At 35.6% G+C, this 16,686-nt stretch overlaps 1 protein-coding gene across 1 annotated transcript in view; it reads left to right on the top strand.

Annotated features, from left to right (window-relative positions):
- The window catches only part of HAT1 (histone acetyltransferase 1), a gene marked incomplete at its 5' end in the record, with an annotated part of 61,824 nt that overhangs the window by 29,981 nt on the left and 15,157 nt on the right, over window positions 1-16,686 (top strand). The window contains 4 exon segments of the mRNA XM_080799812.1: window positions 4,739-4,918; window positions 5,194-5,315; window positions 5,816-5,920; window positions 6,245-6,351. Coding sequence (XP_080655938.1) covers window positions 4,739-4,918; window positions 5,194-5,315; window positions 5,816-5,920; window positions 6,245-6,351 — 514 coding nt within the window.

The following is a 16,686-nucleotide window of genomic DNA, read 5'->3' as shown; positions in this document are numbered from 1 at the left end:
AAAGAGCTTATTACCTGTGTTTTCTTCTAGGACTTTTATGGTTTCAAGTCTCACATTCAAGTCTTTAATCCATTTTGAATTTATTTTTGTATATGAGGTACAAGAGTGGTCCATTTTCATTCTTTTGCATGTGGCTGTCCAGTTTGCCCAATGCTATTTGTCGGAGAGACTGTCTTTTCCATTTTTCTTGCTTTTTTGTCATCAATTAATTGATCCTATATGTATGGGTTTATTGCTAGGCATTGCATTGACCTCTGTATCTGTTTTTGTGCCAGTACGGTACTGTTTTGATTACTATAGTTTTGTGATCTAGTATACTATGAAATCAGGGAGTGTGATTTCTCCAGCATTGTTCTTTCTCAGGATTGCTTTGGCTATTCAGGATCTTTTGTGGTTCCACACAAAATTTTAGGATTCTTTGTTCTAGTTCCGTGAAAAAAGCCATTGGTATTTTGAGGGAAGGTGCATTGAATCTGTAGATTGTTTTGAGTAGTATGAACATTTTAATAATACTAATTCTTCTAAACCATGATTACAGTATATCCTTCCATTTATTTGTGTTGGCTTCAGTTTCTTTTATCTTATACTTTTCAGAGCCTCCTGCTTTCTCTTGAGGTAATTTCATTGCCATTTAGTGTAAGGGTGTATGACTAAGATTGTTCAGTCTTGCTAATTGCTAGCATTTCTGGGAAAAGGTTTGGCAGAGGAAGTTAAAATACATGGGTACACTTCAATCTTCTATTTTATCCTTGTCTCACACTAATAAATGGATTGAATTTGAGAGTAGTTGAGAGCAGATTTTTAAAATTTTCTGGATTCTTTAGCCTCTTATAGAAAAACCCTGTGTACTTATAAAAACTTAATCTTGAAATGAAAAAATAATCTTTGGTAGACTAATAAGTAGAGTGAAAACTCTACTTTTTTGATAATTGTGGCTGTTTTTCATAATATTTTATAAAATATATGAAAAGCTTTAAAATTATACATTGAGATTTTTGTCTTAGAATGTTATATGTGAGTTTAGGTAGCATAACACTAATGCAGTATAAATGTTGTCAGGTAATGTACGATTGAGCAAATTAAGTAGAAATGGAAATTTTTTGTCTTGTTTTTGTAGCGTATCTTAGGTAATCTTAGAATTCTAGTCAATGTTAATTAAGTCTTCCACTTTAGCCACGTATAAAAGGACCACCTACTTAACATGCCTTTTTTAATCGCTGTTTCAAAAATAACTCAATATAGACAAATTTACACAAATGGTGCTGTTTAGGAAAAGATGCTGAAGGTGTAATTTGACTTTCAAATGTGGATAAATACAAATAAAGTGTAAATATATTTATGTCATATCGGGCTACCCGTTATTTTCAGGCACATTGCTTTATGCAGTAATGAGAAAAAGCAAAAATTCCTTCATGGGAACATCACATGCATAACAAAGTATAGAACATTGGAAGTTGAAATGACCATAGTGAGAGAGTATACGATCTAAAACATTTCATCATGACTCACCTCAGAACTAAATAGAATAATTACCTTTATAACATTCCTTTTCTAAAAAGTTTGGAAAACATTTGTAAGGCATATCTTTATTAGTTAAATAGATCAGATTGTATTCTGGATTCTTGATCTATTCAGCTTAATTTCTTTTTCTTTTTTTTTTAAACAGGTTTTTTTTTTGTTTTAATTTTTTTAAAGTAGGCTCCGTGTCCAGTGTAGAGCCCAGCATGGCTTGAACTCATGACCCTGAGATCAAGACCCAAGCCTAGATCAAGAATCAGATGCTTAACCAACTGAACCACCCAGGCGCCCCTTCTTATCTTTTCTATATTTTCCCATAAGTTTAATTAAAGTTTAAAATAATATCCTTGCAGGTAGGGAATTTTTTGATCTTCAGAAATAGAATCTGAACTTTCAGCTACAAGCATTGGAACTAAAAGAGTTCAGTTAATCTTTGATTCAACTTTGAATTTTAAAAAGATGAGACAGGGAGGGGGTGCCTGGCTGGCTTGGTCACTAAAGCATGGGACTTTTTTTTTTTTTAAGATCTATTTATTTTAGAGAGAGAGTGCGTGTACACACTTGCATGAGGGTGGGGGGAGGAGGGAGAAAGGGAGAGAGACACTCAGGCAGACTCCATGCTGAGCATGGAGCCTGAGGTGGGGCTCAATCCCTGAGATCACAACTTGAGCCAAAATCAAGTCAGACGCTCAACCGACTGTGCTGCCCAGGCGCCTGGAGCAAGCGACTGTTGATCTAGGGGTTGTGAGTTCAAGCCCCATCTTGAGCTTTTAGAGCCTACTAAGATAAATAAATGAATAAAATTTTTAAAAATAAAAAAAAGTTCTTTTTCAAATGATGAGATGGGTTTTTCTGTAGTGATGATTTTATTATGGGGCCAGTAATCCAATATGAAAAATGAATATTTAACTGAACAGAATTAGAAGAGTACAGCTCTCTAAAACAAGTGGTTATAGGACTTTTTTTCTTCTTAAAACAGAATCTATTTAATAGAGAAATGCATACATTTTTCCTCTAGCGAAGCAAGATTCTGAATTCTGGGTTTGAAGAGCCCTTTGGTTTTATGTTCTATATTTTATGTAATATATCTGATACACATTTTCTCTAACCTATTATGTATAAGAGTCCTTGTGTTTAAACTTAGCCTTTTACTCTCCTGTAAAAGTTCTTAATGTGTAAACTTGCCCAGAGCAAAATATTTATTTGAAGATACTTATTACGATATGTAGGTATCCTTTGAAGGCTGAAAGTTAACTCTCTTTCAGCTTTGTTGAGCTCAAATCTTTGCGTTGCTCTGTCTTCCACCAGAACCACTACTTGAAACTTAAGAGTTTCTAAGAAATCTTTGAAGTACATTTGATGCAAGGTATGTGGAGTTATTTGATCATACTTTGCAGTGCCTTGTTGAGAAAACAGTATACAGGGAAAGTTTTTAAAAGTTAAAATTAAGTACACTATAAATGCTTTGAAGTGTTTTCCTTTAAACTGATAGATTATAAACCTCTTTATTTAAAAGTAGCGTTTCTTGACTTTTTTTTTAACCTCGAACTAAAATTATACTACTTTACGCATTACTACTTTGGAATTTAATTGCCACACGGCGGACCCATTAAGACTATTCCTTATTATTACAGTTTCCTCTTATAATTATTGAAATTATATTTATTCTGTAAAATATGTTTAAGGTGGTCTCTTCACAATAGATAGCAGTTTAAACAAAAAATATCAAATGCAGTTTATTTGGTTTACAGGGTAAATGAATACATGTTAGAAATAAGCTGTTGGGTAAAATACTGAAGAGCTTTATTTTAAATATTAGCTCTTTTTTATAGCTATAAACAAGTTATGTATAAATGTTGGTGCTGCCAGAACATTGAAAATAAAACTTGTTTGTGATAAACTCTGTCCTTGGTTCTCTATCCTAAAATGTAACTGAATGATAATAAAGTGCTATTCATCTGCAGGTGCATTGCTTCTACTTAGTTAAAAGATGGTTGAAAGGACAGGAATTAGTAGCATGTTGTATTAGCCTTTTGTAGCGTATTTTGTCCTAAGCATCTTAATTTCCCTGTTTTGAATGCTAAGTAGCAAGGGTCTTGGTTTAGAACTAATACCCATCATGCATGTAAACGGTATGAAAGAGCTGCTTAGTAAGTTAACACAAAGTGTTCTTGTGTCAGTCCTTGTGGAAATAGATACAATACAAACATTACAGCTGAACTCACGGCAAACTCCATTAAGTAAAAACCTGGCCTCATTGTTCAGGAAAAAGTTTGAATAGAATGCAAGCTCATTTTGTTGAATGTAATGTCAGGCTTTTAGGGACTGTATTGAGGGATAAGGTTTTGTTAAGTTGAGACCAATTCATTAAGTTTTATTGCCTGGTGAGAAGCAGTAATACTTTATTGTAAGACTTCATCAAATATTCATGGTTAAAGAGAAGTAGTAAATGTATTCAATCAAGTGGTCTTTTGGGGTTTTGAAAGGGATTATGAAGTCTGCTCAGCTGATAGTTTTAACATTCATTGAGGTTGTTTAACAAGGGTAATTTTAGTCTCTGAGTTTAATTTTGTTGTCCAGGCTTGTCTCTTTTTACTGTCACAAATCCAAGTCTATAAAAATTGTGTCACGTTATAGAGATGAGTGGATAATATATCCATTCATATAAATTATGTATGTCCTAAGTGGGTATATTTTTTAGATTGTCATGTTAATACTGAGTTTAATGTATAAAGGAGTTATGACCTGTCTACTTGTTCATTGTGAGTTTGCAATTTGTTTAGTCAGACTATAGCCTCACCTTACTACTGCTTGTGATCATCTCATGTCTTAGATAATAAGGTCTCCTTGACATACATAAAATAATAAGCAGCCTTTTGTTTGGGCCAGTTCAAATTGTCCTGAAAGGATATAGTCATCATTTTGTAGATATTAGAAATTTCAGTAGCATTGTCCTCATTCTTGTTCTTGATTTCAGGCTACCTGTCTCTTCTTTCTTATTTCTGTATTAAACTTATGTTCATCTCAGATTTGGGAGATAGTCTCTTGTGCACACAAAACTTATCCTTTCTCAGTTCTCCATGTGTTTACTTCTTTAACTGTGAACTGCAGTTTTGTGATTTTTGTGAGTTTTGTCCATTTCAAAGAAATTAAGCATATTCAACTAAAAGTCAAATTTGTTACTAATTTTTTCTTATGTCTTTTAACCTCTATTTTTTAGGCAGATGATGTTGAGGGGAAAATTAGACAAATCATCCCACCTGGATTTTGTACAAACACAAATGATTTTCTCTCTTTGCTGGAAAAAGAAGTTGATTTCAAGCCATTTGGAACCTTACTCCATACATACTCTGTTCTCAGTCCAACAGGAGGGGAAAACTTTACCTTTCAGATATACAAGGTAAAGATAAATCTGAATATCTCTTGGGTAAAAGTGCTCCATTTGCCTGAAACTTGTATGCTGTTCTGTTGTGTTATTTTCAGTGACTCCTTTCCAGCTTCAGGAAACAAGTTTCTGTCAGCATTAAAAACAAAGATCTATTTTGTATGTACGTCTGTGTACACATCTTAATCTGAGACTTCTAAACATTTTCCCACAGGATAGTTTTGTGTTCTACAGACTTTCACTTACCTCTGTGATGAGTTTCACCTGACTTTTCCTGGCTTTTTCCCTAGGCTGACATGACATGTAGAGGCTTTCGAGAATATCATGAAAGGCTTCAGACCTTTTTGATGTGGTTTATTGAAACTGCTAGCTTTATTGACGTGGATGATGAAAGATGGCACTACTTTCTAGTGTAAGTACAGTTCTAAAGCAACAGTAGACCTTATTACCTCCACAAAGCCAGCATTTTAATTGTGGCGGCCCAATTATTGGGACAGTATAATGATATTTTTCCCAGGAAAGAAAAACTATTGTTTATGAGGCTTGAGTTTTCCTTCATTATGCTTTCGGAGACCTTGAGAATAGAGCTGAATTAAATGCTGTTGTCCGTTAGGACCCTGAATGTAGGCTTAAACAGTAAAATGAGCTTTGCCTGTGTTTTCTTTTACTTGCCACCTATTCATCTTTATAATAGGCAAGTGCACTGAAGTGATGTAAAGAGGTCTGATTTATCCAAGTTGCTGCACACCAATTAAGTGAATTGTACATTCAGAACATAGCAGGTGTACCCATTGGGCCCTCACAGAGTAGCTTGCTGACACTGAAAATTCAGTCAGAGAATGGAAAAGAAAATGGACACTGCATGGGAGCGCGACTGTAATTGACCTGCTTGGCTTTCTGTTTTATCTGCAGATTTGAGAAGTATAATAAGGATGGAGCTACGCTCTTTGCGACCGTAGGCTACATGACAGTCTATAATTACTATGTGTACCCAGACAAAACCCGGCCACGTGTAAGGTAATTGGCGGTGTAACACGTGCCTTGTCTTTTATTTCAGAAGAAGGAACTGCTGAAGTTTCCAATACTTGTTATAATAGTGTTGATTTGTTTAAAAAAATCACCATTATTCATTGGCTATGTACTGATTTATTTCATTGTTCTCTTTGCAACTGTGGAAGATTAAACCAATTTTGAGTATCTCAATAATTTTTGGATTTCTTGAAGGTCGACTGAAAAAAAAAACCCACTAACTTTAAAATGTTCTTAATACACAGTGATTTGCAGTTTTAAACAGATCATATTGTGGGATATTTTAATTTTACAATCATTTCTTTACTGTAGTCAGATGCTGATACTGACTCCATTTCAAGGTCAAGGCCATGGTGCTCAACTTCTTGAAACAGTGCATAGATACTACATTGCATCTCCTTCTGTTCTTGATATTACAGGTATGCAAAATTTGATTTGTTACTGAAAGACCCTTTCTAAAGAATCTCTTCTTTACTGATTAATTTTGGTTTTGTAAAAAATAACTTATGTTTTAAATAACAACCTTCCCTTGGGGTATTTTTGGAACTGTGTAAAGATTGCTTATAGTTACATTTTAAGTTATAAGCCTTTGGTGGGATTGGATTGTCTATCCAAGTAAGAAGTGCTTTATGAATTGAACAAATTGAAGATAATGAACTGAATATATACTGGGGAAATTGTGGTTAGGCATATGTACTTTCTAAGTGTGTTGTGACTTATTTCCGCTTATCTGGCCAACCATTGCATTGCTCAGAGGCCTTGCTCTAATTTTCATGTGGGGGAAGAATATTCTAAACCTTACTGAGAAAGAAGAATCAAGGCAAATAATTCCTGAATAGAATACACATTTCTCAAGGCATGTGTTTTTTACTCCTAAAATGCATGCCTTCACACCAGCAGTTTATAAAGTGAAATGCAAGGCTATTTGTTTTGGAAACATCTTTCATTATGAATTAGCCAGAGAAGTAGTATTGTGAACAGGATGCTTAGGAGAAGCAGAGAGACTATTCTCTTTAAAGCCATCATTAGATGGAGTTACAGATGATAGTATATAAACATGTGAGTTAGCACAGAACAAAGAGCCCCAGGAACATTTATGTTGTCGATATTTTCTTTCCCCTGAGTAACACTGTTTCAAATTTGTTAACTCAGAAAGTTGCTGATTAAACTGAAAGTCACCCTTTTTTTTTTTAATGAAAAATATTATACCAGATATTCATATCCAAATTAGGTATTACATTTTATTAATTCATAACAGTTTGAGCACATTTTTGTTTTTAAAACTATACTGCTTAACACACACTAAAATTTAATTTTTTAAAAAAATTCTGTTATAGAATTTTATTTTACCACTCTATATAAAGACTTCAGAAAAAAAAGTACTGGATATGGGACTAATAAGAATATAAGTAGGCTTGTGAAAAAAAGAAAAGAATATAAATAGGCTAATTGACAGCTTTTCATGTAATCTAGTGGTTTTCCTTATCCAGAGTAAATAAAATTAAAGTTACTCCAAAAAAGATTCTTTTTTTTTTTTTTCAAAAAAGATTCTGAATTCATCCTATAGCTTAATAAAATACTGGAGGGAAAACATTTTGTTTTTAAAAGGGAGTTCTGTGTTTATAGAGTTGAATTATTTTTTCATCTGACTTTCGTGCTACTGTGAAACGGTTTAGAAATTTGGGAGATAAAGAAGTAACTGCTTAAGTTGGCAGTGACACCTTTACTAGCTAACTGAAAAATTATAGAAACATAATAAAAGTGATGATACTTCTTTTTAACTAAGCTAAAAATTGTTTAGCTTCTGTTTACTTTATAGAACTTGAACTTGGTGCTACACGAAGGGACTTTTTGGTCATTTTAATCTGGAGACTTAGAGTTCACATAAGTAGTCTTTGTCTTCTGTAGTGGGTAATGTGCCAGCAGGAGTTGTTCTGTGAAGCCTCTTAACCATTTTCTTCTGTCTACTCCAACCAATAAAGTCCTTGATACTTAGCACCAATTAGCAGATAAAGAATTTTATTTCTTAAATCTCAGTGAAGAGTCATCAATAGTGGTAGCCTTTATTCATTGCAAACTGAAGTCTCCAAAGAGAAAAGGCTAAAAGTACTAAAGGACTTCTGAATTTGAAAACTAGATACCAGCTTTTATTTTCAGTGTTAACATTTCTCAGCATTATACATTACTAAAAATGCCTTATCAGAAGATACTTCTAGATTTCCATACCCAGTCTTTTTAAAAAAGAAAATACCAGAATTTTCCACTTTTTGTCATTTTAGTTGCCTGTTTCTCCATTATTTTGTATATATATTTTTAACTTTGTGGATCTTTTTTTTTTTTTTTAAGATTTTATTTGTTTATTTGACAGAGACAGCAAGAGAGGGAACACAAGCAGGGACAGTGGGAGAGGGAGAAGCAGGCTTCCCACTGAGCAGGGTGACCAAAGTGGGGCTCCATCCCAGTATGGGGATCACAACCTGAGCTGAAGGCAGACATTCAACAACTAAGCCACCCAAGGGCCCCTAACTTTGTAGATCTTCAGCAGGTTCCAGATCTCCCTTTGCAATCCTGAATATTCTTTATATTGACATGGCTTTTTGCTTACTCCACACACAGCCAGATATAGTAATAATTAAAAGTTAACATTGACGGGCCTGTGGTACAAGTTAGATAGGTGTTTGTTGTGTAATTTCCACAGATTTTCTTTTTTTTAGCACTTAATTTTAAAGTAAAATACTGGAAGGCAGTTCTTTATATCATGTACATCTTCCCTTCTGAGAATGTCACTAACTTAAGATACAAAGCATTTGAGTACACCTCAGTTGTGTGACCTTGTAAATTCAATCAGTGAATTGTTTCTTCTAGAATTATGAAGAGATTTGCATTTGGCAATAGAAACTGATCTTGGGCTGGAGTATATGTCAGTATTACTAATCTATCAGTTGTGTATTAAGAGCTAATTGTAAGTGTCCTTTAAATGTACCTTATAGTACTGGAATGGAATATTTTAGAATATTATCTATAAGTTTTTTATCCTTAGGTGGTTTGTGCTGTCTCATTTTATATGATTTTATCTCTAATACAGGACATTAATATGGAGAGGTTTTTTTAAAAAAATGATAGAAGAACAAGCACTTAAGTTGTTAGATAATGTATTTGGAAAAAACTCAGTTTTTGATTTTGCATATCACTATAGATTTATACTTAAACAATTTTCATCCTTTAAATGTATTGCTTATCTTTATAGCACAGAAACAAAGGAATTGAAAGGTGTCAGGAATTATTGAGTATCAGTATTTTAAGTTCATTTTCAGTCTGACACTTTGGGTTAAAGTGCTTAAATATGGAAATGGTGACTTGGCCCCTTGTATTGTCAGTCTGTAACAGCTTAGGTAAAGCTAAATGGAAATTTTTTGCATTTTATTTATGTGAAAATTTCTGATAGGAATGTGGCATGAGTTTTTAGATTTTTCTTAACTGGGGGCGCCTGGGTGGCTCAGTGGGTTAAAGCCTCTGCCTTTGGCTCAGGTCATGATCCCAGGGATCGAGCCCCGCATCAGGCTCTCTACTCAGCGGGGAGCCTGCTTCCCCCTTCTCTGCCTGTCTCTCTGCCTACTTGTGATCTCTGTCTGTCAAATAAATAAATAAAAATCTTTAGATTTTTCTCAACTATCATTCTTTTTTCTAGGATATGTTTTTTCCTAATCTTCTGAGGTCATATAAGTTACTTAAGCTATCACTCATACTAAATCTTATTTCAAATTGATGTCAGCAACACAGTTCTTTTTTCTAAATCAGTTTAGAAGAGGTAGACTTGGAAAAATTGACATTGAACAAGTTCTAGCCTCATCTGTTAGTACTTTAAAAAATCGTTCTAAAGAGATGCTTCTTTGAGAATTTTTGTCACTTAGTAGAGGTTTAATTAAAGCAACTTTATTGAGGTATGATTTCCATACCATAAAATTCGCCCATTTTAAGTGTACAGTTCAGTGTGTTTTAGTGTATCTGCCTAGTTTTGCTGCCATCACCACAGTCCTGTTTTAGAGTATTTCATAGTAAAGAGATTCCACATGTCCATTTGCAGGCATTCCCTATTTGCAGTCTCTTACGTTGAAGTCTGTGATCTGTTTTGAGGCAGTTTTTGTAAGTTTCTAAAATCATCTGTTTACATTTGGCTACCCAGTTGACCCAGTACCATTTGTTGAAAAGACTATTTTTCCCCTATTGAATTGCCTTGGTACCTGTGTTGAAAATCAGTTGCCCATAAATGTAAAGACTTATTTCTAGACTCTAATCATCTATATATGTCTATCCTTCATACCAGTATCATACTGTCTTGATTAGTTTACTGTAGCTTTATATTGAGGGGTTTTTTAATGATAATGTGAAGTTTAGTATGCCAAATACATACATTGAATTTGTGGAGTGTGGTTTGCTGGGTGCTGCAGAGTAAAGAGAAATTTCTTGAAATGATAGATGAGTAAGGTTAAGAATGGATACTGGCCCTGCCCAGGTGACTGGGAAACAGGGTAGGGAGACAGAGAGGGGTGGCTTCAGTTAGAGGGAGCTGGCCAGGGACGAGCCATGACCCTCAGGGACTCGAAGTATAGTCTCTCTGTGAGTGAGCACCCAGGCAACACAGTCTGGGTCTGGTTGTTGCAAACTTATCAGTAGCTGACCCCAGCACACCTCCCGCTTATGGTGCAATCAGCCTGGCAAAACTGAGGTTCTAAATTCTGAAAACAAAACCTTTCCATTGGTTACATAGGAAACACAGTTCTCATCTTTTTGTTTCAAAGATAGCCGCTATTCCCTCCCCGGTCCCCCAGCTCTCCTTTCCCCCACAAATGATTTTTCTGCCAAGAAGATGAAGAGGAGGCCCCAGGCCACCAGGGGGCTTCTACGCTGAAAGGCTGCTTCAATGGCCCCAGGGCATAGAGTGGGCAAGCCACAGCAGAGGTCCTGGTAATAGGGCCCACTTCCTCCCACAGGCCAGGCGTACTTATTTAGAGTAAGTGATTGCATGTGTTTTCCTCATAAAGTTGCATCATCTTTTGCTTTCCTTCTTCCTTGTGACCTCCTGTACTCCTTTCTGCTCTTTATGGTTGATCTCCAGCCAGGTGAGGTCAACCTTGGCCTGTTCTGGCTTCCCACTAAATGCATTTTAATGTAATGCTCTTTTGCTTTCTCTCTGTCTTATCTTTCCTTGAAAGCTCGTTGGTCTTGTCCAGATCCCTTTGTGTTGTTTTTCTGATTATCTGTGCCACCCGGTTGTGGTTCTTAATGTTGATGGGCCTTTTCACACCTTTGCTGGTAGTCATCTTCGTCATCCTTGGCTTCTTTCCTTGCTTCTCCTCCTCCCCGGCCTTTTGCTTTCCAGCCTAGAGCTGTGTATCATTTTCCTAGGGGCTCATGTACTTCCAGCTAGGCATTCATGGCCTCCCTTGCTCCCTTTTTAGGCATTATGGCCCCGGCAGCAGTAATGCCTCAGCCTTTCTATTGAGTTTTGAAATCAGAAAGTATTTCAGTCATGTTCTTTTTCAAAATTATTTTGGTTATACAAGATCCCTTTTGTTTTCATAAACATTTTTCTGTCTTCTACTTATTTGATTCCCACTTTGATTTTTATTATTTTCTTCTTAATTCATTGGGTTCAGTTTCCTTTTATTCTAATGAAGACTGAAACTTAGGGGTTTTTTTTGTTTGTTTGTTTTTGTTTATTTATTTGAGAGAGAGAGAGAGAGCAAGCACAAGCAGGGGGAGCAGCAGAGGGAGAGGAAGAAGCAGGCTCCCCCCACCCCACCCCGAGCAGGGAGCTGGACTCAGGGCTTGATCCCAGGACCCCAGGATCATGACCTGAGCTGAAGGCAGACACTTAATCGACTGAGCCACCCAGGCATCCTGAAACTTAGGTTTTTAATTTAATTTGATGTCCTCCTTTTTTAATACAGATTTTTAAACATATAAATACTCCCATGTTTATATGTAACATATATATTTATATATGAATATAAGCACTGCCTTAACTGATCATATATATTTTCATAAATGCTTTCATTCAGTTCAAAATATCTTGTTCTTTTTTTTTTTTTTTTTTTTTAGTACTCTCTATACCCAATGTGGGGCTCAAACTCACAATCCTGAGATCACGAGTTGCATGCTCCACCTACTGAGCCAGCCAGGTGTTCTGGTTCAAAATCCCTTCTAATGGCTTTTTGATCCATGGGTTGTTTAGAAGCATGTTGTTTAATTTCCAAATATTATGGATTCCCAAATTTCCTCCTGTTGATATCTAATTCTTTTGTTGTCAGCATGCTTTGTATGACTTCAGTTCTTTTTCATTTACTGAGTTTTGTTTTATGGTTTACCTTAGGGGTCCATAAACTTTTTATTTAAAGGGCTAAGTAATAAATATCTTATGCTTTGCAAAGCCAGTATGTTCTCTGTTTCCGTGGGTGAGAGTTGGCCCATGGGCCATTGTTTACTGATTTTTTGCCCAACATATGATCTATGCTGGAGAATGTTCCATGTGTGCCTGAACAGAATGTATATTCTGCTGTTGTTGGGTGAAATGTTACCTAACCACGAGCTAGGCAAGTTAGTTGATAGAACTGTTCAAGTCTTCTCTATATTTGTTGATTTTTCTGTCTGGTTGTTCTAGCCATTATTGAGTAGTATTGAAATTTCCAGCTATTTTTGTTGAATTGTCTATTTCTCTCCCTCGTTCTGTCAGCTTTTATTTCATTTACTTTGGACCTCTGTTGTTAGCTGTGTGTGGGTTTATAATTGTAACATCATCTTCATGAATTATGTTGTCGTTATAAAATGTGCCTCTTTTCTCTTGTAATTTTTTTCATTTTGAACTGTATTTTTTTCCCAGTTGTTTTTTATTGTGATAATGCTTAAAACTCATCCTTTGACTCTCAGCCTTTGAATCTAAAATGTTTCTGCTGGAGACAGTATATACTTGGATCTTTTTTTATCCAGTGACAATCTGTGCTTTTTGATTGGAGTCTTTAGTATATTTAGATTTAATGTAATTATCATTATGGTTGGAATTATGCCTCCCATTTTGCTGTTAGTTTTCTATATGTTGCTTTTTGTTGTTGTTCTTTTGTTTCTCCTTTGATGCTTTCTTTTGTGTTAAATAGATTTATTTTATTTTATTTTTTTAGGTAGGCTCCATGCCCAGCACGGAGCCCAATACAGGGCTTGAACTCACCACCCTGAGATCAAGACCTAAACTGAGATCAAGAGTCAGATGCTTAACTGACTGAGCCACCCAGGCAGTCCATAGATAAATATATTTTAAATGAACAATTTTAATTCCTTTGTTTTGTTTTTGTTTTTCACTTTTTTTTTTAGGTACTCTTTCAGTGGTTGCTCTGGGGATTACAGTATGCATCTTAATTTATCACAGTTTACCTCAGATTAATATTTAATTCCAGTAAAATAAAGAAATTCTTTCATTGTAATTATTCTTTCTCCTCTCTTTGTTCTACTGTTGTCATATATATTATATTTTTATATGTTAGGTACCAGACATTGGTTTTATAATTTTTTTTAAGATTCTATTTATTTATTTGACAGAGACACAGCAAGAGAGGGAACACAAGCAGGGGGAATGAGAAAGGGAGAAGCAGGCTTCCCGCCAAGCAGGGAGCCCAATGCAGGGCTCGATCCCAGGACCCCGGGAACCCGACCTGAGCTGAAGGCAGACACTTAACGACTGAGCCACCTAGATGCCCCTGGTTTTATAATTATTTTTAATGTAATTGTCTTTTATATCATTTGAGAGGAGAAAAGAGAAAAATATATTTATACCAACTTTTACATTTATCTTCATAATTAATTATCAGTGTTCTTAATTTCTTCATATAGATTTGAGGTATCATTTTCTTTTAATCTGAAGAACTTCTTTAGTATTTCTGGTAAGGGCAGGTCTGCTAGTAACACATTTCTTTGATCTTTACTTTTCTGAGATGTCTTTATTTTACCTTCATTTTGAAGGATAATTTTGCCAGATATAGAATTCTTGCTTTAGGGGCACCTGGGTGGCTCAGTGGGTTAAGCCTCTGCCTTCGGCTCAGGTCATGTTCTCAGGGTCCTGGGATCGAGCCCCACATCCGTCTCTCTGCACAGCGGGGAGCCTGCTTCCCCACCCCCCCCCCAACTGCCTCTCTGCCTACTTGTGATCTCTGTCAAATAAATAAATAAAAATCTTTAAAAAAAAAAAAGAATTCTTGTTTTACAGTTATTTTCTTTCAGTACTTTGAATAGATTACCCCACTGACTTCTGGCCATCTGTGGTTTCTGATGAGAGGTTTTCCTCTTGCTGCTTTTAGGATTTTCTGTTTGTCTCTGGCTTTTTTTTTTTTTTTTTTAAGATTTTATTTATTTATTTGACAGAGATCACAAGTAGGCAGAGAGGCAGGCAGAGAGAGAGAGGAGGAAGCAGGCTTCCGCTGAGCAGAGATCCCAGGACCCTGAGATCATGACCTGAGCCGAAGGCAGAGGCTTTAACCCACTGAGCCACCCAGGCGCCCCTGTCTCTGGCTTTTGACAGGATCTGTACTTCAGTTATTTTGTTCCCTGTTGATTTCATCATCTGTGTACATTCCTAATAAACCATAATTTCATACAAAACTGAGACAGTGCCAGGATTTCACTTTAAAGCAATAGTCATATAATATTTACTTAATAATTACATATATATGATGTTAATACCAGAAGGAGGCATTAAGAAGGTACTCAGTGCGGGGCACCTCGGTGGGCTCAGTTGGTTAAACGTCTGCCTTTGGCTCAAGGATCAGGCCCCACATCAGGCTCCCTGCTCCTCTGGGAGCCTGCCTTTTCCGCTCCCTCTGTCTGCCTCTCCCCCTGTTTGTGCTGTCTGTCAAATACACAAGTAAAATCTTAAAAAGGAAAAAAAAAAAAGTATTCAGTGCATACAGATAGAATTAATGGAGGATTGGATAATGACTCAGAATAATAAAACATTACTCCTTGCTCAGACTTTTTGTTTAATAAACAGCTTTATTGATGCTATAAACATTCGGGTGCACGTGCCCCTTCGGAGCACCACGTTTGTATCTTTAGGGTATCATGCTTAGCGAAATAAGTCAATCAGAGAAAGACAACTATCATGTGATCTCTTTGATATGAGGAAGTGGAGATGCAAGGCGGGGGCGGGGAGGGGTTGGGGGAGGTAGGAAAAGAAAAAATGAAAAGATGGGATTGGGAGGGAGACAAACCATAAAAGACTCAATCTCAAGAAACAGACTGAGGGTTGCGGGGGGGAGAGGGGACGGGAGAGGGTGGTGGGGAAATGGACATTGGGGAGAGTATTGGCTATGATGAGTGCTGTGAAATGTGTAAACCTGTCGATTCACAGACCTGTACCCCTGGGGATAAAAATACATTATATGTTTATTAAAATAAAAAATTAAAAATAAAAAATAAACAGCTTTATTGAGATATAGTTAACATATCATATAATTCACTTGAATTGTACAATTTTTGAAATGATATTTACAGTGTAGCCATTATCATAATCTAATTTTGGAATATTCCTTTCTCCCAAAATAGAAACCTAGTACTCATTAGCAGTTGTTCCTTTCCTCTTCCACCCCCACCACCTATCCCCCTCCAGCTCTAGGCAGCCACTAATTTACTTTTAGTCTCTGTAGATTTGCCTATTCTGGACATTGAAGTCATATAATAATATGATGTTTCTTTCACTTGGCATATTTTTTAAGGTTCATCCTTGTAATAGCATATATTAGTACTTTTATATCTTTTTATTGACAGTGAATATTCCTGTTGTGTATATACCAAGTTTTATGTATCCATTTATCAATTGATAGACATTTGAGTTATTTCTACTTTTTGGCTCTTAGGAATGAATATTTGTATACAAGTATTTGTGTGGACCTATGTTTCATATCTCTTGGGTACATACCTAGGAGTAGAAATGGTGGAAAATCCGGTAACTATGTTTCTCCTTTTAAGGAACCACCTGGTTGTTTTCCAAAGTGGCTGTACCAGTTTTACATATCCACCAGTAGTATGAAGGCTTCAGTTTCTCTATACCCTCATCAATATTTGTTACTTTTGTATTCTAGTTATTCTAGTGGATAGTGGATGGAAGGGTATTTTATTGTGGTTTTGATTTTTTTTTTTTGTGGCAAATGATGTTGAGCATCTTTTCATGTGCTTATTGTCCTTTTGTATATCTTCTTGAGAAGTGTCCGTTTAGAACCTTTGTGTTTTTTTAAATTGGGTTCTCTTTTTCTCATTGAATTGAAAAGCTTATATATAAAAATTCTGGATGCAAGTTCCTTATCATATATATGACTTGAAAATATTTGCTCCCATTCTGTAAGTTGTCTTTTCCTTAATGGTATCATTTGAGCACAAAAGTTCTAAATTTTGATATAACCCAATTTATCTATTTTTTTCCTTTGTTACTTGTGCTTTTGGCTCTATCATCTAAGAAGCCATTGCCTAACCAAAGGTCGTCAAGATTTACTCCTCTATGTTTTCTTCTAAGAATTTTATAGTCTTACCCCCTTACATTTAGGTCTGTGATCCATTTTGAATTAATTTTTGTTTATTAATTAAATTTTTAAAAATTAAATTAATTAAATTTTGTGTGTGAAGCTTGGTAAACTCAACTTTCTACCACCTTCCTATATGCTCTGCCATTACTAAACCTCTTGTTATTTCCCAGCTATGCTACATCTTTCTTCCTT

The sequence above is a fragment of the Martes martes genome (genome assembly GCF_963455335.1).
Source record: "Martes martes genome assembly, chromosome: 3".
In the NCBI taxonomy this organism is placed as follows: Eukaryota; Metazoa; Chordata; class Mammalia; order Carnivora; family Mustelidae; genus Martes; species Martes martes.
Note: the sequence above shows the minus strand (reverse complement) of the source record. Positions and strands in the feature narration are given on the sequence as shown.